Source organism: Podarcis muralis, chromosome 5 (genome assembly GCF_964188315.1).
Source record: "Podarcis muralis chromosome 5, rPodMur119.hap1.1, whole genome shotgun sequence".
Taxonomy (NCBI): Eukaryota; Metazoa; Chordata; class Lepidosauria; order Squamata; family Lacertidae; genus Podarcis; species Podarcis muralis.
Window position 1 is genome coordinate 49,118,882 of NC_135659.1, and position 23,880 is coordinate 49,142,761.

Here is a 23,880-nt window from a genome sequence, read left to right on the forward strand (position 1 = left end):
ACTCCAAATGTTGGACTATAATTCCCATCACCCCAGACCATTTACGATGCTGGTGGGGCTGGTGGACTCCACAGCAACATCTGGAGAGCCACATATTTTCCATCCTGCTCATTCACCTGCTCATTCCTCTGAACGGAGACACTATGAAAATTGGATTCAACAGATCTTGGGGTTTTGTTTTGTTCTTTGAGAAAATAGTCCTGTGGAGATTAACTTCCAATTCACACAATTTCTTTACACAATCATTCAGTGCCTTTCCTGGGGTTATAATTTTTTTCACCTTCTGAATAGTGGTGATGCTGTGCATTCCTATGTTTACATTCAAATGCTGTTTTATACTTCGTATGCATGTATTTATTACTGCTACCACTATTAATACCAGGCCCTCTGTGTATTTCTTAAACAGAAAAATTTGGCTGACATGCAATAACATCTCGTCCATTGCCTGAAAATAATGCATCAATTGATGTAGTCAAGGCCCTCCTTTTCTTGTCAGTGAAACTACAGTAGACGTTCTTGGAGATAGTTCTGTATATGGTCCTGGAAATGGCATAGCTCCTTGTAGTTGTGCATTTGTTCTGCACTACACACAGGGCCGGATTTAGGTTTGAAGAGGCCCTAAGCTACTGAAGGTAATGGGGCCCTTTATATGTCCAGCTGTCCTTTGTCAACAACAAATTGTCACTGCTTTTTGTGTTGATTATATGCTATATGGTAATTTTTGGACCTAATAGGTACCGTACCTAAACCATTTGCACATAACAAAATAATGTATTTTATCAAAGTAATTGATATAGAAATGAGCAAACCAGTGATATGGGTGGGGCCCATTACGTACATCATAGGAGCCTACACAACACATAACACTGTTGCTGTATGTAGGTTTTATTTTATTTGTTTTTTATCTTATATTTTGGAAATGTACATCCAAGCTGTATTTTCTTTCAATTTTTTGGGCCCAAGAGAGTGGGGCCCTAAGCTATAGCTTGTTTAGCTTATATGTAAACCCAGCACTGACTACATGGCCAACTAATGTTGACAGATATTGTGGGATATTCTTATTTTCTAGGGTGCATACTCGAATCCTTATTTGGGGGCAATGCCTTTTCAAGTACTAAGCTCCATTGAACATAGTGGGACTTACTTCAGAGTGAACATGCACAGGATTATTGATATTGAAGGGCAAAGTATTTGTTTTTGTTTTTAAATTGTGTATCTGTTTGCTGCCTTGGACTCCTTTGGGGAGGAAGGGTGGGATATATAAATTCAATAAATAAATAAGGAAGAACCTTAAAGCATAGTTAAAAAAAAAAGCTTGTGTTAAAAAAATTGAAATCTGCCCCAAAACTTGCTCCGACCATAACGCCTTGAAAATGGATTTGAGACTCACACCAGCTGGATCCTTCAGATGGAGAATGAATGACTCTTTGTTTAGAGATCAGGAGATTGTAAAGAAGGCCCAAAAAACGATGAAAGACTTTTTTGAAATAAATTTGAACACTTCGGTGGAAAAGAAAACAATCTGGGACGCAAGTAAAGCTGTTATGAGAGGTTTTCTGATACAACAGAACACTATTAGGAAAAAACTCTGGAATGGTAAAAAGGACAAGATTTTGGAGAAGATAAAGGACGGAGAGAGAAGGTTGAGACTTAACCCAAAATCAAAAGAAGTTTTAAGAGAAATAAAATTCCATCAAGCACAATATGCGAAACTGATAAATCAAGAAGTTGAATGGAAAATTAAACAGATGAGACAAAGATCATTTGAATTGGCAAATAAATGTGGGAAGCTGCTTTCATGGCAGCTGAAAAGGAGACAAAAATTGAACTTTGTTACCAATCTAGAGGTTGAAGGAGAATGTATTCAGAAACCAGAGGAAATTAGAAAGTGTTTCCAGAAATATTTTAAAAAATTGTATACCCAAGGACCCCAAGTGGAGACTGAGATAGATAAATTTTTAAAAAGCTACGGCCTGGAAAAATTAACACAAGATAAACAAACAGCCCTGAACTATAAAATAACACAACAGGAAATTGAAAATTCCATTCAGAACATGCAATTAGGCAAATCCCCGGGCCCAGATGGACTTACCTCCAAGTATTATAAGACATTGAAAGAATATTTGATTCAACCACTGATGGAGGTATGCAACCAAATTATGGAGGGGAAGGAGGCACCAGAATCGTGGAAAGAGGCATTCATTACTTTGATACCAAAATTGGAATCCGAAAAGACTCAACTTAAGAACTATCGTCCTATCTCACTCCTAAATGTGGATTACAAGATTTTTGCTGATATTTTGGCAAATAGATTGAAAAAAGTTTTAAATGAAGTAATTCATAAAGACCAAGCAGGCTTTCTCCCCGGCAGACATTTGTCTGATAACACTAGGAACATTGTGGATGTCCTGGAACTACTACAGACAAACTTGAATACGAAAGCAGTTTTGATATTCATAGATGCGGAGAAGGCCTTTGACAACATATCTTGGAAATTTATGAAGAAAAATTTGGAAGGGATGGGAGTGGGAAGGGCGTTTCAAAATGGTATTGAAGCAATTTATTCAGAACAAAAAGCTAAATTGATAGTAAATAATGTGGTGACAGAGGAGTTTAAAATTGAAAAAGGAACACGACAGGGGTGCCCCCTATCACCCTTGCTATTTATTTCCGTCCTGGAGGTGTTGCTGAACTTGATTAGGAAGGACCAGCGGGTGGAAGGAATACAGGTCGGAGGAAAACAATATAAACTGAAGGCCTTTGCAGATGATTTGGTTTTGACATTACAGGAGCCAGAACCCAGTACAAAAAGAGCTTTAGAACTAATCTCTGAGTTTGGTCGGGTGGCGGGATTCAAGCTAAATAAACAGAAAACTAAGGTTTTGGTGAAAAACTTGACACCTTTAGAAATAGAGGGGTTTCAGAAGGAAACGGAGCTAAATGTGGTTAAAAAAGTGAAATACCTGGGGGTTAATTTGACTGGGAAAAATTTGAACTTGTTTAAAGATAATTATGAAAAATGTTGGTCTGAAATTAAAAAGGACTTAGAAATCTGGTCAAGATTGAAACTTTCCTTGTTGGGAAGAATTGCAGCAGTTAAGATGAATGTATTGCCAAGAATGCTGTTTTTGTTTCAGGCCCTGCAGATCGTGGACAGGGTGGAGTGTTTTGGAAAGTGGCAGAGGGACATTATGAAGTTTGTCTGGCAGGGCAAAAAGCCCCGAATAAAATTTAAAATATTAACAGATGCAAAGGAAAGAGGGGGATTTGCCCTGCCGGACTTAAGGTTGTATTATGAAGCTGCATCCCTCTGCTGGATGAAAGATTGGTTTTTGTTAGAAAACACTGATGTCCTAGATCTGGAAGGGTTCAACAATGCTTTTGGATGGCATGCATATCTGTGGTACGACAAGGTAAAGTCTCATAAGCTATTTAAAAACCATATTGTCAGGAAATCTTTGTTTATTGTCTGGACTAAATACAAGGACTTACTTGAAAACAAAACTCCGAGGTGGCTGTCACCAATAGAGGCTAAGGCCACAAAAATACTTAATATGGGGGGTGGCTGGGCAAAATATTGTGAAATAATAGAAAAAGTAGGGGACACTTGGAGGTTGCAGAGCTTTGAAACATTGAAAGGAAAGGTGCGAGACTGGTTTCATTATGCCCAAATTTTAGAGATTTTTAAAAAGGACAAAAAAATTGGTTTCCAGGAGGAAAAATCAAAATTAGAGTCAGAACTACTTGAACCTAAGACGAAAGTGCTTTCAAGAATGTATAACTTGTTGCTTAAATGGAATACTCAAGATGAGACAGTTAAATCAGCCATGATAAAATGGGCACAAGATATTGGACACAACATTATGTTTGAAGACTGGGAAAGGTTATGGACCACCGGTATGAAATTTACGGCATGTAGTGCCTTAAAAGAAAATATTATGAAAATGATGTACAGGTGGTACATGACCCCAGTCAAACTTGCAAAGATATATCATTTGTCTGATAATAAATGTTGGAAATGTAAGGAGGCTGAAGGAACATTCTTTCACCTCTGGTGGACATGCCCGAAGGTGAAGGCTTTTTGGGAAATGATTTATAACGAGTTGAAAAAGGTATTCAAGTATACCTTTCATAAGAAACCAGAAGCCTTCCTCCTGGGCATTGTGGGCCAGAGAGTGCTAAAGAAAGATAGAACTTTCTTTCTATATGCAACTATAGCAGCAAGAATCCTTATAGCCAAATACTGGAAAGCACAGGAGTTACCCACACTGGAAGAATGGCATACGCAACTGATGGACTACATGGAACTGGCTGAAATGACCGGCAGAATCCGAGACCAGGGAGAAGTAGCAGTGGAAGAGGATTGGAAAAAATTTAAGGACTATTTACAAAAACATTTTAAGTTATATGAATGTTGAGAATTTGCTAAGTTTTGAGAAAAACAAGCTTCAGTATTGAGATTCGGAAATGATTAAAACTAAGTTATGTTTGAGAAAAGTTTAACTTTTAGAGTAAATAAGTAGATGAAAATACAAATACACATGAAACAAGGTTTTAATTTGCTGTTGATTTTTATTGTAAAGAAAGCAGGGATGGAAGATGTGGGGAAGTCCAGTTGATGTTGAAAAAAGATCTGAAAAAGTGAATCTTTTTCTTTTTTGTTTTTTTTACTTTGGAAAAAAAAAAAAAAAAAGCTCTTGTTGTGTTATCGACGATGTATTAATGTTGTACTTTGACCCTGGAAAACAAAGCAATAAAAAATATTTAAAAAAAAAAAAAAAAAAAAAAAAAAAAAGCTTGTGTTAAAACAGTCCTAATTAATTTCAGAAGGATTGCGTAGAAGACTTATCTTACCCCAGGACTGGATTTTATTTTTTTAGGCCTGGGATTTTAATGTGTTTGGAGGGTTAATGGGGACTCAAAGGTAGTATAATGATAAAATGCTGGGAATGAAACATTTGCTGTGGACATCTTAATGATTGAAGTATAGGACCTTATCTTGTATAAATTTGGCTACCTCTATTTGCTCTGTAACAATAAACCAGTTATTTCTGATCTTATGATGCAACCCATCTAATATTTTAAGTCAGTCTTGAGTGGGTTCTGATGAGATCCTGTCAGTGCCTCGCATGAGAGGTTATTACCCTTTGTAGCTTGGACATTTAAATCAGGTAGGTGCCAAGTGTTACTTTAAAATGGCTTGTGGATCGACTTGCAAGTCCTGTGATTGTCACATAAAGAGATGGTGTACAGAACTCTGAGAATCTTAGCAACATTAAGCCTGTTTTGCAGGCCAGGGATAATTTTGCTACTTTCAGTCTTTCCACACAAAATAATATTTTGAGTCAAAATAATATTTTGGAATGGAAGATCTTCCCTTGTTCTGTTGAGGTAAAATGTGAAGAGCCTCTGATTAACTCTTCATGTTCATGAGCTGTTAATTAATTAATTAAATGTGTATCCCGCCCTTCCTCCCAAAGGGACTCTAGGTTTCTTGATACATTCATGTCCTATAATGTATATACTGTATATTTAAAAATAGCTTTGATATGGCTTTAGGAGGAGGTTTTGTCTTAAACATGCCGCTGACTATTTCATCTTTCTAGAAATGAGGTCTCCAAAGTTGGAAGAATCCTAACATATTGTGGAGGTTTAGAAACTCCAACCAAACCTGTCTTTCTCCCCCAAAGGGCTTCAAGTTGACATCTGCAGGGATGGACTACCTCCTTAGTGAGCCATTGTTCAGTGCTTCTATTCTGAGTACTGAATCTGTCTATAACATGCTTTAAAAACCACCCATGTTGGAAAATCCACTAAGAATTCTTTAAAAAAATCTTTTTATTCTAGATTCCGTAGGCAGATGCAATGGCTAAAAGGCAGCCAATAAATATAATTAATAACTGGCAGGACAGTCCAAACCCTGGATAGGCAGCAACGGAGGCAGTTCTGCATGTTGCCAAAAGGCAGTTGCGGCAGGCAAATCACTGCAGAGTGACTGCAGTGGAACTGGGTTCAGATCCAGAAGATCCTGGCTCAGCTGTTTTCCCTCCCTGCTCCCAGAATGTCCTGGTTGGAGGGTTCTTGCAGGCTAGCACCAGTGGGGTATTCTGATAGTGGTCCTTCCATCCGCCTGTTTGATGGACAGAATGGGGAATATTCACCCATTCCAATCCCTCTTTCCCTGCCCTCTAGCCCAGTGCAAAAGGAGTTTGGATTGCAGCATAAATAATGCAGCCTGTTGCTGTGCTCCAGCATTCCTACATTTAGAAAGTTGTTCCTAACACCCTGGCTAAATCTTTGGATGCAGTTTGAGCACATTCTTTCTTGTCATCTGTTTTAACCAATAAAAACAATTCCCACGCTTCTCAAGGCAAAAATGCTTCTGAAGACTCTTAGTTGTATTTTCTCCGTTCTTAGCTCTTTTGGTATTTCTCTGCATGTCTTATTTTTTCATGTTTGTTATTCTTACATCCAGCTGCTTCATATCTTTAAGCATGTTGACCAGAACTGAATGTACTCCTCTTGCCGTTGCCTTGCCAATGCAAAATAAATTCCAGCGTCATACATAGTACCATATCATTGCAGTCCAACATGGCTTTGCCTTTCTTTGCAGTGGCACTACAGTACATTGCTGAGTCCTATTTATCTTGTCATTAGCTACAATTCTCAATTCTCGACTCTTGAAACTTATAGCATCTTAGTGCTACACTGTGTCTCCATCAGCACCATACATTTAAAGCAGTATCATGAGCAGTCATAGCTTCCCCTAAAGGATCCTGGGAACTGTAGTTTGTTAAGGGTGTTGGGAGTTCCCCATTTCCCTCACCAAACTTATTCCTAGAGTGATTTAACAGTCAATCTCTCTTTCTGGGGAATGCTGGGAATTGTAGGCCTGTGAGGGGAAATGGGGCTTCCTAACACCTCACAGCACCTGTAACAAGCTTCAGGTCTGAGGAGTCATTGGGGGAAGCCTTGACTGTTTAAAGGGGTATAATATTGTTTTAATTGTGTGGATGGGACTTGTATCCCAATATCCAATCTGCTTATCTCTTCCAGGTTTGGTAATTGGGGAATAATCCACAAAACGCTTTTCAGATTGCCAGACAGTCAGATACGTTGACCAAAATGCCTTGCAGCAGGGTAACTCTGAGCCTGATGGCAGAGGCAGCTTTTCCAAGAAGAGGCGTAGATAATCAGTGGCTGCACTTTAGATGCAATACTGGAAGTGCTGGTTCCATTTTGCATTGTATGCAACACCTTGAGCAGCTTAGAAAAGGTGAACTTGCCCCTTACCAGCTGAGTGAGAGAGTGACTCACAGAATCGCAGGAGGAGTCCAATAGAGTTTCAGGGAAGACAAGCTTTGTTCTTCTCAGAAGTTAGGGAGATTTTATTGGGTAGCGTAGAGCACTTTTTTACCCTGCCCCCAACCTATCATTTTTATTTCCTCCCTCTTTGCTTACTCCAGAGAGAGAGAGAGAGAGAGAGAGAGAAAGAAAGAAAGAGATGAAGGAAGGGAGGAAGCAAATCCTTGCAGGCCTTCTGTTTGGTCCTTAGTTTCAAAGAGTGGACCTTTCAGAGTCATTTTCTTCCTAACCCTCCACAGGATATTTGGAGACCTCTTGGGAGTCTTCTGGGAGGAGGAGGGAAAAAATCCATTTGCACAACATTGGATCTTGCCCAATGTAACTTTTATAAAAGCTTCACTCTTAAATCTTAACAGACAAAGCTGTCAATAATTATAAAATAATAAGCACAGATTACAAGTTATATATATATATATATATATATATATATATATATATATATATATATATATGCTTTCGTAGATTTTCACGGGTACAGGAATGCAGGTTTTGGTGTCCTCGGGTGTCTGCCCAGCCACGTACATTGGACAAACAAACAGACGAATAAATGCACGTATCGCAGAACACAAGAATGCCGTCAAAAAAGAAGAAAAAACTTCCTCTCTTTTCCAACACATGAAAGAAACAGGACACGAAATTAATTTTGCAGATTCCAAATTGCTCTTTAACATGGAACATCACCACAAGAGAATAATCATGGAAGCCATCGAGATAGAGAAACACCCTCACAACATGAACAAGCGTGACGACACATCCCGCTTGCCAGACATCTGGAAATTAGCCCTCCCCACAAAATCTGACACCAGATCCAGAGGCACACAGAACGCCATCACCAATCAACCACACCAGACCCAAACCCAGACCCTCTCCACAGATGAATTACAGATACCATCCAGTAGCCAAACCATGGTGGCACCTCCGGATGCTGCACCCCCCTGCAATCCCTACACAGATCTGGCTGGCACAGGCCACAAAACCACAGCTCGCCCCTATACACGAAGCCAAGCCAGAGCACAACCAAATGCAGTACAGCCATCTTCTCAAAAAAACTCTTCACAAAGTTCAAGAGTTCAAGACACAAAGGCTTGAGAAACTAATCCACACCTAATGACCCACCTAAGTGGGATTCAGGATATCGCTCAAGAAATCACTCAAGATATCCCTCAAGTAATTAAGGAACAAAAGAAGAAAAGGCACACTAGCCTGGGAACCTCCTCTCTGCCCAAAACATTGGAGGCTATACACCACACCTTCAACAGTATTTACAGGAACTCAAACACTGAGATCCTGCTCTGTTCCAGTAACAAGAAGCCGAAAACACCAGCCTGAAGATGACGAGTGAGACCTCGTCGAAACGTCGCCTAGACACCCCAACTTTTACACGGGAAGACACCCGAGGACACCAAAACCTGCATATATATATATATATATATATATATATATTAGCTAAGACTGTATGGAAGCAAATGCATTAAATAGATAGACTGCTTCTATTAAATAATAGTTGGTGACTCAGCCCAGTCACAGTTCTAGGCTCTCTATATAGAAAGAAATATATTCATTCACTTTCACTGTTATCTCTCTGAGGCTTTTTACATTGCATTTGTTTTAGTACTAAGAATACAAAAATAACCCAGCTTGTTTTTGCGAATTTTGTTGTATTGGTCTACTTTGTTCCTACTGACATGCTGCATTTTTCTTGATTATTTATTTTTTGCTTTATTTCTGTTTATTTCTAGGAGTATGTTGTCAGTTTGTACTCCACCCTTACTGGGAGGATATATAGTAAATATAAATGAGGTTTATAAACTAAATAGCTCATTCCTTACGTTGAACACATCTCCAGGCAGTGTGAGGTTTTACAGTTGTAGACTCTGTCACTCTCTTTTCCTGGACCTCAAAGGTATATGTGGTGTGAGAGGCAGGCTAGGAGCTTCTTTTTGTTGACTACATGGCAAATTCAGACTGTCATTCTTGGACTAAACTTCCCTGGGAATTAGTCTTTTTGGTTTTCGGGACAATGTGTGCAAAGAAAAATGGTTCATGCTGGTGAGTAAATCTTCAATTAGGGATTGTAGTGATTAAATATGATACATGTATGAGTGAATGTATGAGTGAATGGTTGCTTGGAGGGTAGATGAGGAGGAAGAGAATGTGACGTATATATAACAAGATACAGTGGTACCTCGGGTTACATACGCTTCAGGTTACAGACTCCGCTAACCCAGAAATAGTGCTTCAGGTTAAGAACTTTACTTCAGGATGAGAACAGAAATCGTGCTCCGGTGGCGCGGCGGCAGCAGGAGGCCCCATTAGCTAAAGTGGTGCTTCAGGTTAAGAACAGTTTCAGGTTAAGTACGGACCTCCGGAACGAATTAAGTACTTAACCCGAGGTACCACTGTATAACAAATTTAATGTCACAGTGCCAAATAATTTGTGGGTTCTCTTGCGAAAAAAGATGCCTACAAATGTATATTATTAAAACATACCGGTACTTTCCCTGGAAAAATTCCATCTTTATATTAGGTAAGGAGACAAACCCCAAGTTTCTGAAATGAGTTTGGGAAGCTTATTCATAGATCCTTTAATGTCTGAAATAACTGTTCTCACTTGGGGAATTGTAAAATGTTGATTCACATGCTATATACACTAAATGTAGGGGAGGAAAATAACTTTTTAAATCTGTTTAAGAAAGTTGTTGCATTTGACCTGTAGTATCACTCATCTTTGCTGTGTGTGCACTCTCCCATTAGAAATTTGAGACTGGGGGGAATATGGTGTCCTGTTCTCAATGACATTATTCTCTTTATAAACATGAATAGTCTAGTCTGTCTATCTTGAGCTGTGTTTTCATCTTTTGCTGTTCCTAATGAAGCAATGCTTGGAGTCACCATCCATAGCTCAGTAGCAAAGAACATTCTTGGCATGCAGAAGATCCCAGGTTCATTGAAACTGCATTGCAAATATACGGTCTGTTAAGAAACTAACCAAACTCATAGCACCAGTGCAACAACGCAGTTTGAAAAGCCATCCAAAGGACTGTGCTTTTTGAAGGCAGGCACCTTTTAAAAGTCTGTTTACTAAATAGGTGGGGCAGTGTAGATTGGGATCGGTGAGGAGCAGAACTCAGTTCCAAGTCTGCTGGTGATGGTTCCTCTGGACCTGTGCTCAGGAGACAAGAGGAAATTAACTTACAAAATGGGGCAGAACCTGCTAAGCTGTGAGATTCTTACAGGCAAAAGTACAAGTGGTTGTCTTTTTCTAGTAATATTGATTGTGCATTACCGTACATGCTGAGAACAATTGTGCTTTTTTAAAACGTGCAGAAGAGTGCTTTAATAAGCCCTTTGTTTGTTCCATAAATCTTGACTTATCCAGGGCTCGGCTTTAGAATGATTGCTTTGTGTTTCTCTGTGTTTTGCGGAGACAGCGGAGTCACCACTTAGTCTGCCCAGAGATCCCTTTTGCCTGAGTGTACTCCCTGCACCAGGGAGCCTAGGACTTTCCGATCAGAAGGTCGGTGGTTCGAATCCCTGCCACGGGGTGAGCTCCCGTTGCCCAGTCCCAGCTCCTGCCCACCTAGCCGTTCAAAAGCACGTCAAAGTGCAAGTAGATAAATAGGTACCGCTCCAGCGGGAAGGTAAACAGTGTTTCTGTGTGCTGCTCTGGTTCGCCAGAAATGGCTTAGTCATGCTGTACGCCGGCTCCTTGGCCAATAAAGCGAGATGAGTGCCACAACTCCAGAGTCAGCCACGACTGGACCTAATGGTCAGGGGTCCCTTTACCTTTACCTTTACCTTTACTCCCTGCACCAAGAGATCTCAAGTTCTACAAAATCAAAATCCGCATATATAAATTAAGCAAATGTGTGTAATTTGCGATATTTGGCACAATTCTTCCATTCTTACTATTTCACATAATGCATTATCCTTCTTGATTTGGGAACGGGCATCTGACTACTAGAAAATATCGTCAGCAGCTCTTGGGTGTTACCGGGCACTGCAAACAGACTTCAGAACCACACCAGCAGAAAGATTGCTCTTTTGATGAAAACTAAATTCTGTGGGTGTGCAAGACTGCGTGGCATGCATATGTACATCTAGTTCTGCAATCTGCTGTGAACCACATGTGTATGGGGAAGTATGAGTTTTTTTGTCTGCAGGAACCCGCAGCTTGCTTGAGAATTGTAGTTGCAGTGCACAGTTGTTCATGAGAAGTACTCTGCTTTAGGGAATTGAGAAACAGAGAGAGAGTGGAAAGGTTTACTTCTCAGAACATAAAGTCTGCTCAGTCAAGATCAAATGGCATCATTTACTTTCTGTCCTTGGGAAACCCTGAGTGCTACCCCCATAAACATTATCCACCCCTTGCCCTTATATAATCTTCACCAAATGAAGAGTCTCTTTAATGGACTGCTAAGAGTTAGTGTTCCCAATTAATGAACCTTCCCTGAGCTCAGTTTGCCCTCCTGGAAACATGCAACTTTGGCAAATGTGCCTCTGGTGAACTAGTTTATTAAGAAGCTGGATAAGAACTAGGACTAGGAGGTAGTAAATGTCTCCAGTTGCCCTATTTATTTTATTTATAGTGCCATGCAGAGTTTCATGTGGAAAAACAGGTACATCTCTCCTAGGAATTTGGCTTAAGATACACAATGGGGAAAACAAAGGGAAGGAGTAAGGAATATGCACAAATGCAAATGATTGGGCATCAAGAGAGAAGTGTTAATTCTGTCTTCTGAGTTTGCTTGGCGTGTATATGCATGTATTAATTCTGCAGCTGCAAATAAGGGATAAGCTTTCTTTTGTATGTGTAAATGGGTAACCTCTGTTGCTGAGGGTTTGCCTTTTGTTATATCTCCCTGTACTGTATAGTGCATAGTGGGTATTTTCTAGGCGCTAACCTGCAAAACTAAATAGGGTTTTGTTACTTTCAGTCACAAAGCCAACCTTCACTGAGCTCGCTTGTGGGTGAAACGTGTTGCCAGGCTACACCAACCATCTTTTCAGCGAAACCAATCCAGCATAAACCAGGTATCTTGCTTTGAATATGAAACTGCTGTGCTTATATTTATCCCTGGGGTACACTTGTCCTTAGAATATTCAAAAGGACAAAATTATCCATGGTTGCCTACCGAGCAGGTGGGTGGCAGGATACCCTTTGCTCCGACCATTGTAGCCTTGCTTATCTATATGGATAAATATAGGCTAGCTATGTATATACTGCTGACCTACTTAACTGAGCATTAGCAGTTAAGCAATAATTCATAGAATATTAGAATTGTAGAGTTGGAAGGTACCCCAAGGGTCATCTAGTCCAACCCCCTGCAATGCAGGAATCTCAACTAAAGCATCCATGACAGATGGCCACCCAACCTCTGCTTAAAAACCTCCAAGGAAGTAGGGTCCACCACCTCCTGAGGGAGTCCGTTCCACTGCCAGACAGCTCTTGCTGTTGGAAAGCTCTTCCTGATGTTTAGTTCTCCTTTCTGGTAACTCAATTCCTTCATCCAGGTTGTTTATTAAAAAAAATTCAAAAACTGTGGGCCCAGGACAGAACCCAGCGGCACCCCACCCGTCACCTATTTCCAGGAAGATGAGGAACCATTAACGAGCACTCCTTGGGTTCATTCAGTCAGCCAGTTAGAAATCCACCTAACAGTTACCTCATCCAACCCATTTTACCAGTTTTTCTGCAAGAATATCATGGGGGACTTTGAACTTCTTCACTGAATTTGAAGTTTGCAGCTTTCCAATCCTTTGTTTTACTCCCTAAATATTGGTATCTTATTGGACAGTGCAGTCTAGATTGCTCATAGCTTTCTTTAGCCAGTTAATTAAATATAAATATTGCTAAACATTTTGACATTCTTAAATAAATAGAACACTTTCCTGCAAATACATCATTTTAATACTTGAATACATCTGCTATTCATCATTGAGAAATGCTGCCTTTAATATTTGTTTTCTTGTCAGATTATATACCACAGCTAAATACTGTTTCAAAAATGAAGGCCTCAGACCCATTGCTGATAAGTGGAATGCCCAGATTTAGAAGGCACATCAATGTTGATTTCGGTGCACACTGTCGCTAGTGGCACTGGAACCCATGGTTGTTGTACCATGAATGGACAGAAATCTGCTCGCTTTCAATAAAAACTAGAAGGGAGAAATCTTCTTGAAGTTTGTCAAATTTGGCTACAAGAGGCTAGCAGGACTTCAAAGTCTCTTCATTCTGATGTTTCCAAAATTACAAGTCTCTTCTCTTTTCTACTCCAAAGTTCTCATGATTTGTTTGAGGTGACCAAACAAAGCTTGTAGTTGTATTAAAACACCTTTAGTTGAACGTTACCCCAAACAACTGTTCAAACTGAAAATCCAAATGTCATTAATTAATCAATAAATCTAGTTTGAAAACATAAAAAGCAGATAAGCTACAGCCCTCCCCTATCTCTGCATTTGTATCACAGAAGTTGTTTAGACTGAGCCAGTGTCTCATAATTAGTCATTTCGCAAAGCTGAACTTGCATCATTTCTCTCTTTTTCTTTTAAAATATATATTTATATGCTTTACAAACAGAAAAATCACCAACACCGTTCCAATGCAGCCAATGATCTGGTATAGAGCATTTCCACTGCATCTTCTTTTCTGCACATAAATTTGATACATCTAATAGATGTCAGTATTATAAAACAGACTAATAAATAAGCAACAGTGATCATCACTCAATTTTATTAGTGTTGAAATTTATAATCCTTAATTATTTAAATTGTTTAACTTTCCCTAGCAAAGTAGATGGATTTGATGAGTCCTGCACTATATTATTCTCATATTGAACGAAAAGCCTCGGCTTCTCTATAATTACATTTCCAAATTGTCTGCCCTGTGTACCTCTAATTAAGTTTGTCAGCTTTCCCATGCATGTGAAGTCCTAAAGCCTTGTTAACCAGACATCTAAAGAGGGACAATTAGTATTTTTCCCAATTTGGCAAACTGTCATCCTTGCTGCAGTTAACTGATGAACCATCATTTCCATACCTTCCTTTTGTACAATATATTTAAGATAGCCAAGCAGTATTGCTTACCCCAGGATGCTGTTTATTAATGCCAAGGCCGAGTTTTTGTGCATGTCCACAAGATGTTAGCATGTCTTACAAATATAAACTCTTCTCGAGGTTAATTAAGAAAGTGATTTGCTGTGAGACACTCTTGACAGTCTTGGGCATTGGAAGATTTGCTCATTAAAAGTAGATGAGTGGGATCACTTTTAAATGTAACTGTTTTACTAAAGTGGACTTTAAACCAGTCTTCCCCAAGCAGGTGTCTTCCAGGTGTTTTGGACTACAACTCCCATCAGTTCCAGGGAGCCTGGCCAATGGACATGAATGATGGGACTTGTAGGCCCTACATAGAAAAGGCACCAGCATGAAGAAAGCTGTTCTAGAGCGTAATGAGTGTTTGTTTTTAAGGTGCCATAGGGCTCTTTGTTTTTGCTGCAGCAGACTACACCCTTTATAAAACAGTGAACTGTAGATTGGCTAAGAGAACTTTCAGAGGTCATTTGTATGCACATGCACATATACAAAATGACATTAAAACGAGCAATGTGTGTTTCATTCTTGCAAAGAAAGTATCCTTAGAAAGCCTGAGGTCATGCAAGGATATGTCACGCATTTCTGATTGCATACCTCAGGCTGAATAACCTGCCAAACTAACACCTCTTGTATGCCTGCCTGAACACAAGTTGGAGATATCAACAAGCCCAGTTATTTTCTGGTGTGAAAGAAAACTCTTTAACCTCTGGTGTGTCAGACATGGAAGAAACTGATAGAAGTCTGGCTTGAGAAGTTAGCCAGCCAATGGGTAGCATATGCTGGCTGACCCAGTGTAAAATAGACAGAACAAATCAATTATTTGTACTGTTGTGCAGGAAATCTTAAGTTATTTTTTCCTGGCTTGGATAAGGTCTTAATTTGCTACTGTTGACATAAGGATAAAACAATAACAAAAAAATGAACCATGATATGTTTTCTGTTGAGTTGATGGATGGAGCAAGCTTGTTTTCTCCTGGCCTGGAGGCTAGGACCCGAACCAATGGATTCAAGTTGCAAGAAAGGAGGTTCTGGCAAAACGTCAGGAAGAACTTTCTGACATTAAGAGCCATTCGACAGTGGAACAGACTCCCATGAGAAGTGGTGGACTCTCCTTCCTTGGAGGCTTCAAAGCAGAGGTTGGCTGTCTGTCATGATCTGGTTGAGATGTCTGCATTGCAGGGGGTTGGATTACAGGATCCTCAGGATCCCTTCCAACTCTACAATTCTGTGATTCTATTAATTTTATTTACATAGTTTGGTTCATTCCAGGAAAGTACTCTCCCCTTCTGCAAATAGAAACCTTTAGACACTAGCATGGTTTCTACAACATAGTAGCATTGTAAGTACAGATTCAGAGGCTGTTAGTAGGGATAAAAAACCCCGCGTTTTTAAAAAAAGGATAATATTGCAGCCCTGTAGAATGGATTTATTTGGAAGTCTTAGCAAAAGCAGTAGAGAAGTCAGACTGACACTCTAGCTTCTAGTCTCTCTTCATTCTGCCCATACATGATGGTGCATTTTCCTTGAGCATTTGTTGTTTGGAAACATACAAATAATGCTTAATTACTTTGTTTTTCTACAAATAAATGAGATGAAATAGTCTGCTAGTATTTGTGAGGGTGATGGAAGATAATACTTAAATATATATTGGAAATATTATTTATTTGTTACAGTTCATAGGATATAAAGGGGAAATCTTTGCAGTTCTCTTAAATCTTTGCAGGAACAAATTGTCCCCAAAGTACACTTGGTCAAATATAGGTGTTCATACTAATAACTCCATTGCTGTCTCTTGAGGCACAGGTGGCCTTGGTGGCATGGGGTGCCTTCCATCAGCTTACGGTGGTTACCCATCTATGACCCTATCTGGACAGGGATAACTTGGCTGCAGTTATCTATGCTCTGGAACCTCAAGGTTGAATCATTGCAATGCACTTTACATGGGGCTGTTGGAAAACTGTTTGGAGGCTTCAGTTAGTGCAGAATGTGGTTGCCTCACAGTTGCCAGGATCAAGACAAACAGATTCTGTACCACCAGTTCTGTTCCAACCACTTATACATTTCTGAACCCAATTCACAGTGATTGGTTCTGCTCACAAGAACTCTGGATTCAGCCCAAGGTGTTTAAGTCAAAAAATGGCCAGGACACTACAGTAAGGTGTGTTATGGCCTAGTATAGTGATTTCTTGTTAGTAGATTTGGCCTGAATTCTGCTGCCTCCTTGCCTTGTTAATACCCTTTAACATTCTTCTCTCCACCCTTATTGTTTTGTTTCAAGCATAGCAAAGATGGTTCTACTTTAGTTTTGAAAACTGAAATGGTGAAGAAATAGTACTGTTCCTATTAAGAACAGACCAGTAACCTGCGGTTTGGAGATCCTGCAACTGGGCACTCTTAAAACAGCATTGGTGGTTCTGCTGAGCCAGCTTGGTACATAAACTAATTGCCATAGTAGAAAAAGACAGTGCTGCTTTTCAGAATAGATTCTCTATAACTACTTCTTAGCTTTTCTTTTCTTTTTATGATTTGGAAAACAGCATTGTTCCTTTAGTGTAAACAAAAATTGCTGGGTTTTAAAGACTCAAACACAGAATGATTAAAAACAAAATCTGAACACTGGAATCTTTAAGAGCACAATGACATATTATCCCCCTCTACGTATACATACGTTAACTCTAACTTTCTTCTGCTATGTAGAGATGGTCATTAGCCAGCCTGTTCCCATATCAGACAATGGGAAAAGAAAAAAGAAGAAAAGAACCAGAGCTACAGACCATGTCCCTGGAAGGTTTGAAGGTCGGTCCCATGTTCTGCATTCCTTTTATTTCCTCCTGATCTTTCACAGTAGTTAAGCAGTTGCTTCAGGGTTGCTCTTTGCTTCATGGCAAAAACTCTGTTTGAGCCTTGCATTTCTATAGCCCCTCTTGTGGGGGCTGCATTGTGCCTTTGTGGTTTTGTTGTGTGGCTTCCCTCTTAGTGCTTTGCTTTCTTTGAAAGGCAGCAAAGTGTTGAAATTATATGGGATTGTATAGTTTCATTTCATGGGGAGTAGTCTTTCTTCTGCTGTCATAGGATTATTTCAAAACAATTTGGGGGGAAGGAAAAGTTATCACTTGAGCCTGCAGTTCTATGAACATGTGTATGAGGGTATGCTCCCTTGAGTTCTTTAGGGCTTATTTCTATATAAATGTGCATTGGATTAGGCTGCACTGAGCATGTTGAATTCATTGAGGCTTAAGATCAGGGGTCAGCAACCTTTTTCAGCCGTCGGCCGGTCCACCATCCCTCAGACCTTGTTGGGGGCTAGACTATATTTTGAAGAAAGAAATGAATGAATTCCTGTGCCCCACAAATACCCCAGAGATGCATTTTAAATAAAAGGACACATTCTACTCATGTAAAAACACGCTGATTCCTGGACCGTCCATGGGCCGGATTGAGAAGGCGATTGGGCCGCATCTGGCCCACAGGCCTTAGTTTGCCAACCCTTCTCTAGCTTGTGACCCATCTGTTAAATACCTTCATTTACTGACTTATTTCTTTGGTGCAGGATGTTCTCACTGTAGATACTGTAAGATGTTATCACAAAACTACTCTAATGATTCAGATTTCCTCTGGAGACATCCTGCTCCCCATTTCAAAGCAATCTTGAAATATCTTGGCTTATATTAGTTAAGTTATCTTATCTCTATCTCATATTTTATTCTGTTTGTTTTATAAGACAGAAACATAGGATCACAGCCTTCCTGGGCATAGTCTAATATTTTTATGGTAAGAAGGTCTCAACTTCACTCCTTTGCTTTTGTCTAACTGAGAACAGATTGATAATAAAACTAAAGCTGCTGTTTCAACTCAGTTAATTACCAAAGGAGCACCTGTTCTTGTTTTATTATCGGGGTAGTGATTAGCTCCGTTGTTTATACGTGCAGTTCATAAAAATGTTTTCTAATAATGATTTCTGTATACTGGAATTCTTTGGCAGATCTGTACAAACTCACTGCAGAGTTACTTGGTGAAGGATCATATGCCAAGGTTCAGGGAGCAGTTAGCTTGCAGAATGGGAAAGAATATGCAGTTAAGGTAAGTAAAGTACTCCAATATTATTTTCATTCATTAAAGGTCTTCGCTGCCTGAAAATGTTCTTCACATATGCTGCTGTGCTAATGTATTCTGTCATAAATCACTGATATTGCTAACATGGAATTTAGATTCAGGTAGGTAGCTATGTTGGTCTGACACAGTCAAAATAAAAAATAAAATAAAATAAAATTGTCCAGTAGTACCTTGTTGTTGTTGTTGTTTAGTCGTTTAGTCGTGTCTAACTCTTTGTGACCCCATGGTCCAGAGCAGGCCAGGCACTCCTGTCTTCCACTGCCTCCCGCAGTTTGGTCAAACTCATGCTGGTATCTTCGAGAACACTGTCCAACCATCTCGTCCTCTGTCGTCCCCTTCTCCTTGAGCCCTCAGTCTTTCTCAACATCAGGGTCTTTTCCAGGGAGTCTTCTCTTCTCATGAGGTGGCCAAAGTATTGGAGCCTCTGCTTCACGATCTGTCCTTCCAGTGAGCACTCAGGGCTGATTTCCTTCAGAATGGAGAGGTTTGATCTTCTTGCAGTCCATGGGACTCTCAAGAGTCTCCTCCAGCACCATAATTCAAAAGCATCAAGTCTTCGGCGATCAGCCTTCTTTATGGTCCAGCTCTCACTTCCATACATCACTACTGGGAAAACCAGTAGTACCTTATAGACCAACTAAGTTTGTTCTGGTATAAGCTTTCATGTGCATGCACACTTCTTCATTGAATTTAGTTCTTAGATTTCTGATTCTTTAAACCATGGTATGGGGGATTGTGGGACGCGGGTGGCGCTGTGGGTAAAAGCCTCAGCGCCTAGGGCTTGCTGATCGAAAGGTCAGTGGTTCGAATCCCCGCAGCGGGGTGCGCTCCCATTGTTCGGTCCCAGCGCCTGCCAACCTAGCAGTTCGAAAGCACTCCCTGGTGCAAGTAGATAAATAGGGACCGCTTACTACGGGAAGGTAAACGGCGTTTCCGTGTGCGGCTCTGGCTCGCCAGAGCAGCGATGTCACGCTGGCCACGTGACCCGGAAGTGTCTCCGGACAGCGCTGGCCCCTGGCCTCTTGAGTGAGATGGGCGCACAACCCTAGAGTCTGTCAAGACTGGCCCGTACGGGCAGGGGTACCTTTACCTTTACCTTTTATGGGGGATTGTGAATGAGCCCTGTGCTTGTGCAATATCTCTTCCTACTTTGCCCACTTTGCTTAGTTTAATGAGTATTGTCCTAGCTTGATCAAGCCATTGTTGCATCTAAACTGGAAAACTATGGTTTGGTCAAACAAAGAAGATTGTCTTTTAGCTGAGTGTGTGAGGAGGGAGCATGCAAGAACAAAACTCTTCCCCCTTGTTAGACCATGGTTTTGAGGATTGGAATTGTCTGATTCATCCCAGTAAATTATTAACAGATGGAAGCGGCTTCAGAGAGGCATATTGTCCATTGTGAAAATACATTTATTTTGTCTGATCAAATAGGCTGTGCTAGTTTTCCAAACAATACAGAAGCCTGCTCACCAAGGACAAAACTGAAAGAGAGAAAGCTGGTTGTAGTGTGTATGCTCATCCAAAACAATTTACAAATCTTTGAGAAAACAGTGGCCAATTTCCAGTTTAAAATAAAGCTTGCTTTCTATCCTATGTTAACTAAATATTAAATAATCATTCAGAAAGTCTTATCCCAAACATTTGCACTAATATAGGCGCATTACTTTTTAAATCTACAGCCATGCATATCACATGAGACTGCAGTGTTTGTGACTGCCAAGACTGTGCCCCATGCCTTATCTCCCATGATATTATCTCCCACGTCCTCTGCTCCTCTTTCTAGGTCGAAATTTGATTTTGAGAGGGTTCTAAATGTCTTCATTTACTTGTCTTCATTTCTCATGAGAGCCAGTGTGGTGTAGTGGTTAAGAGCGGTAGTCTCGTAATCTGGGGAACTGGGTTCGCGTCTCTGCTCCTCCACATGCAGCTGCTGGGTGACCTTGGGCCAGTCACACTTCTTTGAAGTCTCTCAGCCCCACTCACCTCACAGAGTGTTTGTTGTGGGGGAGGAAGGGAAAGGAGAATGTTAGCCGCTTTGAGACTCCTGAAGGGGAGTGAAAGGCAGGATATCAAATCCAAACTCCTCTTCTTCTTGTTGTTGGGAAATAAAAATGTTGAAATAGGAACAACTTTATTCTACATCACTAATTTTATTCTTTAACCTTTGGCCATGACGCAAGAAGGGAGATGGGTTGCATTAGAATTACCAATGCAGAAGTCTTGTCGATTTTCAGTGAGAGATGGGCAGAGCAATCCTAGTTCCCTAGCTGCTGGAAGGGTTACAGCCTTTCTCAACCTTGAGTCCCCATATGTTTTTTGGCCTACAACTCCCATCATCCCTGACCACTGGTCCTGTGAGCTAGGGATCATGGGAGTTGTAGGCCAAAAACATCTGGGGACCCAAGGTTGAGAAAGGCTGGCTTAGGATGAGACAGAGGTGTTTCTTGGCTGTGTTCTACAGCTGTGGATCTTCCCACTGTGCCCAGCAAAAGTGCAGTAGGCTACATGCTACTGCCAGCAGTGTTTCCTGCAACGGCAGCCATTGTAAGATCTTGAAATGGAAACAGGGCATTATGGGGGCTTGGTGGATGTGGAACATGCAAAATCTGTATCATGCCAGTAAACAGCTGTTATCAAACACAAAGCAAAGAGTGCCTAATATTTATATGGACACTTTTTTTTGAAAGGTGGCAGATACTAACAGTAGCTGCTCAGCATGATGTTTCTTGGTTGTTGTTTTTTAAAAAACTGGCTTTTGTTTTTATAACAGATAATTGAGAAGAACGCTGGGCATAGTCGTAGTCGGGTATTTCGGGAAGTGGAGACATTGTACCAGTGTCAAGGTAACAAGTAAGTAATTGTTACAGCATTTAACAATACAATTATGAGTTTTAAGTCTTTAGTGTAATCATATATTGGATGTGACATTGCTTTGAACCCAAAACAGTGTAGTTCGCTCAGTGAAACTTGGAAATGAGAACAGGTACGCTGTTTTTATGTTGATTAGAGCACTCCTCCATGTTTAGCAGAAAATGCTACCAAAATATTAAACATATTTCCCAATGATACCTTTTCGTTGCGTACCCCATAAATATTTTGGCTTTAATTATACAGAACAACAAATTTAACACAGCTGCCTTTTTGTGTTTTTTTAAAAAGGAACATTTTGGAATTAATAGAATTTTTTGAAGATAATGCAAGGTACTACCTTGTCTTTGAAAAACTGCATGGAGGTATGTATGGACGTGATTTCTTTAACCTTCTTGTAATAAATTAGCTTGATAAAGGTAGTAGAATTGTCCCCCCCCCCCATGTGGGTCGGTTATTTTGTGTGGAAAAGGGTTCAGGTTCTGGCATTTCCAGCTAAGGCTAGGAAGGACTGCTAACTGAAACCCTGGAAAGTTGCTACTGGTCAGAATTGAGACTTGGGAAATGTGTTTCCTGTGATAATGCATGCTTCTCTTACATCAGGGCTTGCATTTAGTGCATAACTGTCCCATCACTGCCACTTGTGTAATGGGACTTCCTCCTCCCCTTGTGTGCCCCCTAAATATGTTATGCATCCCCCCTCCAACACTCCAGAGTAGATTTGGGGATGGTGCAGCACATGTGTGGGGTGGGGAGTCCCATGGCACAAGCAGAAATCTTTGCGCCAATGGGATAATTACCTAGCACTACATTAGAAACAAGCCAACACAGTGGATACTGATGTGTTTGGCACATGCTTGTGTAAAGACAGTTTTATTCCATTGGACATTATCCTGATTTGAGCTCTTGGATGTTCTGATTACTGCTTTGCTTGTAAAAGAGATATTGTATTTTATTATCTACAATTCTTTCGATTGCATGTATTGAGTATACCTCAGCACAGAAGCTGGGGTAGAAATTATTTTAAAAATACTTCTTCAGAGGTATCATTGTCAACATTTATTAAAGAAAATGAACTCACAATATCTGGGTTTGGGAACTGAAGATAATGTTGGTTAATATAAAGTGGTCTTGCTGGGTGTTATGTTGAGTAATTTTCTATATATAGCTGACAGATGAAGAATTGGAGGTTCTCTTTTCTTTTTCTTTCCATTTTTTCATTTTCCTTCATCTTTTTCTTCTCTCTCTCTTTGTGTGTTTTTATCAAGATTAACTTTTTAGTTTTGATTAAAAGATATCTGACATTCATCTTCGTATTTCCCCACAAATTTTAATAATCTATTAAAAGAAAAAACCTCTTCAAATTTTTTTTGACATATTGAAGCTGGATAGTATCTACATAGCTGGGGTGTGTGTGTGTGTGTGTGTGTGTGTGTGTGTGTGACATATGACCTTTGGGGGCAGTTATTTTAAAGGGAGGATGAGCACATAGTCTTAGTATTCATGTTACTGGAAACCTATTAAAAGAACGTGTAAATGGTTTCAGAATTCTAACTGCAATATACATTGATTCAAGCTTCTCAGTAGTAGTAGTAGGAATGATGGTGATGATGATGAGTAGTTAGTATTTCCCCCTGTTTAGTCATTGGACAACTTGGATGTAAATCTGGTTTTTAAATAACTATTTTTTCATGTTGAAACTTTTAACAGGCATGTAAAGCTTTACCCATCAAATGAGATCATAAGAGTCACTTGTATAATAACAAGTTGTTACAGACTTCTCTGTGGATAAATGAATAGACAAGTGTATAGGACAAATCTGAGAACTTGATTCATAAGAACATCTTATTCTGTCACCTCCTACAGAGGCTTTGTCTGATTTTCTTAACATGCTGATAATCTATCACTAAAAGTCCATGCTCTATTCCAGGAAGCTTCAAGTCTGGAATGTTTGTTGGCAGGATCCTGAACTCATTCAGGAAATTGTGCTCACAACTCATAGTGAAAATTTGAATCTTATCATGTAGCACTCTGGGGAGGGAGACATTGCTTTTGAGCACTAGAGCAAGCTGCTGTACTAAGCCATAAAAATAGATTAATTAATGAACCATTGCTTCCCCCTGCAAATAGCTGGAAGTCCATAAATGCCACTGGTCCTGGTGGTTAGTTCTTGGGTCCTTTGGATGCTTCTTTCACGCTGGATGTCTGCAACATCACCTCTGAAAATTGTTTTCTGTGCTTACGGATAGCAGTTGGCATTTTGCCAGTTTTCCATTAATGCCAATAGGATGTTAAGTGCACAGAACTGGGTGGGCCTAATGGAGAGGCCTTCAAAAACCCAGACTATTTTATGTTATTTGCTGCTTAGATGTGTGTTTACTTGCAGGGAACAGGCAGGGGGAAAGAACTTGAATGCATGAATTTCAAAATTGCAGGAAC

General features: G+C 40.0%; 1 protein-coding gene across 3 annotated transcripts in view; it reads left to right on the forward strand.

Annotated features, from left to right (window-relative positions):
* Nucleotides 1–23,880, forward strand: part of MKNK1 (MAPK interacting serine/threonine kinase 1) — a 38,650-nt gene that overhangs the window by 1,294 nt on the left and 13,476 nt on the right. Inside the window, exons 1-6 of one of the 3 annotated variants that reach the window (XM_077928766.1) lie at nt 612–632; nt 12,303–12,399; nt 17,158–17,256; nt 18,443–18,540; nt 21,344–21,423; nt 21,733–21,806. In XM_077928766.1, coding sequence (XP_077784892.1) covers nt 17,160–17,256; nt 18,443–18,540; nt 21,344–21,423; nt 21,733–21,806 — 349 coding nt within the window. In that variant the 5' untranslated portion in view covers nt 612–632; nt 12,303–12,399; nt 17,158–17,159. Of the gene's footprint in view, nt 1–611; nt 633–12,302; nt 12,400–17,157; nt 17,257–18,442; nt 18,541–21,343; nt 21,424–21,732; nt 21,807–23,880 lie in introns of those variants that run through there. The other 2 variants (XM_028733585.2, XM_028733583.2) reach the window with 2 other exon arrangements.